The 1191-nt window shown below is 71.5% G+C and overlaps 1 protein-coding gene across 1 annotated transcript; it reads left to right on the plus strand.

Annotated features, from left to right (window-relative positions):
• Positions 1–206: 206 nt before the first annotated feature.
• CHLNCDRAFT_55882 (hypothetical protein) lies at positions 207–1081 on the plus strand (the record flags this gene model as incomplete). Its single annotated transcript, XM_005842524.1, has 4 exons — positions 207–316; positions 499–564; positions 774–857; positions 1039–1081. Coding segments are annotated over 4 exons (301 nt in total), but the record flags the coding sequence as incomplete, so codon positions are not given.
• Positions 1082–1191: the final 110 nt, after the last annotated feature.

Consider the following 1191-nt stretch of genomic DNA (forward strand, 5'->3'; position numbering starts at 1 on the left):
AAGTGTGTGTGTGTGTGTGTGTGTGTGTGTAGCTGGCTGGCTGGCTGGCTGGCTGGCTGTGGCGTGGGCAGCTGCCGCCGGTGTGCAGGCGGCCTCGGCACGCCGTGCTGCGCTGCCCACCTCCCAATGACACACACACAACCACACACATACTCACTGAGACACCCCCCCCACCCCTCTACCCCTCCCACCCCCCCCACCCCCAGGCCTCACCCCCACCGAGTTCTTCTTCCACACCATGGCGGGGCGGGAGGGGCTGGTGGACACGGCGGTGAAGACGGCGGAAACAGGCTACATGTCTCGCCGCCTCATGAAGGTGTGTGTGTGTGTGAGAGAGAGAGAGAGAGAGAGAGAGCGAGAGAGGGGGGGGATGGCAGGCGCATCTGCAGAGCACTGGGCCCCCCTCCCACCGCCCCGCCTCCGCTCCTCTCATCCACCCATCTCTCGGTCGCTGGCCCCACCCCCCACCACCTCACCCCCCCCGCCACCCGGCCGCAGGCGCTGGAGGACCTGTACACCCACTACGACGGTACCGTGCGCAACGCGGCGGGAGGCATCGTGCAGGTGAGGCTGGGGGCCTGAAGGCGGTGCAGGGGCACACGTGGGCCTTTGTGCCGGCTGCCTGCGCACCCGCCTGGCTGCCCGGCTTTCCGGCTGGCTGGCTGCTCCCCTGGCCGCTCCATTCCCCTGCCTGCCATCCTTCGCGCGCTGACCACCTGCGTGTGTTGCCGTGCCGCCGTGGTACCGCCGCTGCTGTACCACCTGTCCTGCAGCTGCGGTACGGCGAGGACGGCATGGACCCGGTGGCCATGGAGGGCAGGAACGGGGAGCCAGTCATGTTCAGCAGGGTGCTGTCGGTGAGCGGTCCTGCCCCTCCGCCCACACCCCGCTCCCCTCGCCTGGCTCCCCGCTCCTGCCCCGCCGCCCCGCCCTGCGTGCCAGTGCCAGCTGGTGGTGCCGTGGGGCGGCTAGGAAGGGCTGGGAGCTGAGGTGCCCTCCTGCTGTGCCCGCTGCGCCTGCCCCTGCCGCTGCTCGCAGGTGGTGAAGGCCAGCCAGCCCAGCCTGCCTCCAGCGGGGGCAGGTGCTGCGCTGGCGCTGCCGCCTGCGGGGCCAGACATCAAGCAAGAAGAAGAGGCGGGCGCGGCGCCGGCGGCGGCGCGGCGCGCGCGGCAGCGCGGCGCGGCAGCGGCT

Source organism: Chlorella variabilis (genome assembly GCF_000147415.1).
Source record: "Chlorella variabilis unplaced genomic scaffold CHLNCscaffold_575, whole genome shotgun sequence".
NCBI classification, from domain to species: domain Eukaryota; kingdom Viridiplantae; phylum Chlorophyta; class Trebouxiophyceae; order Chlorellales; family Chlorellaceae; genus Chlorella; species Chlorella variabilis.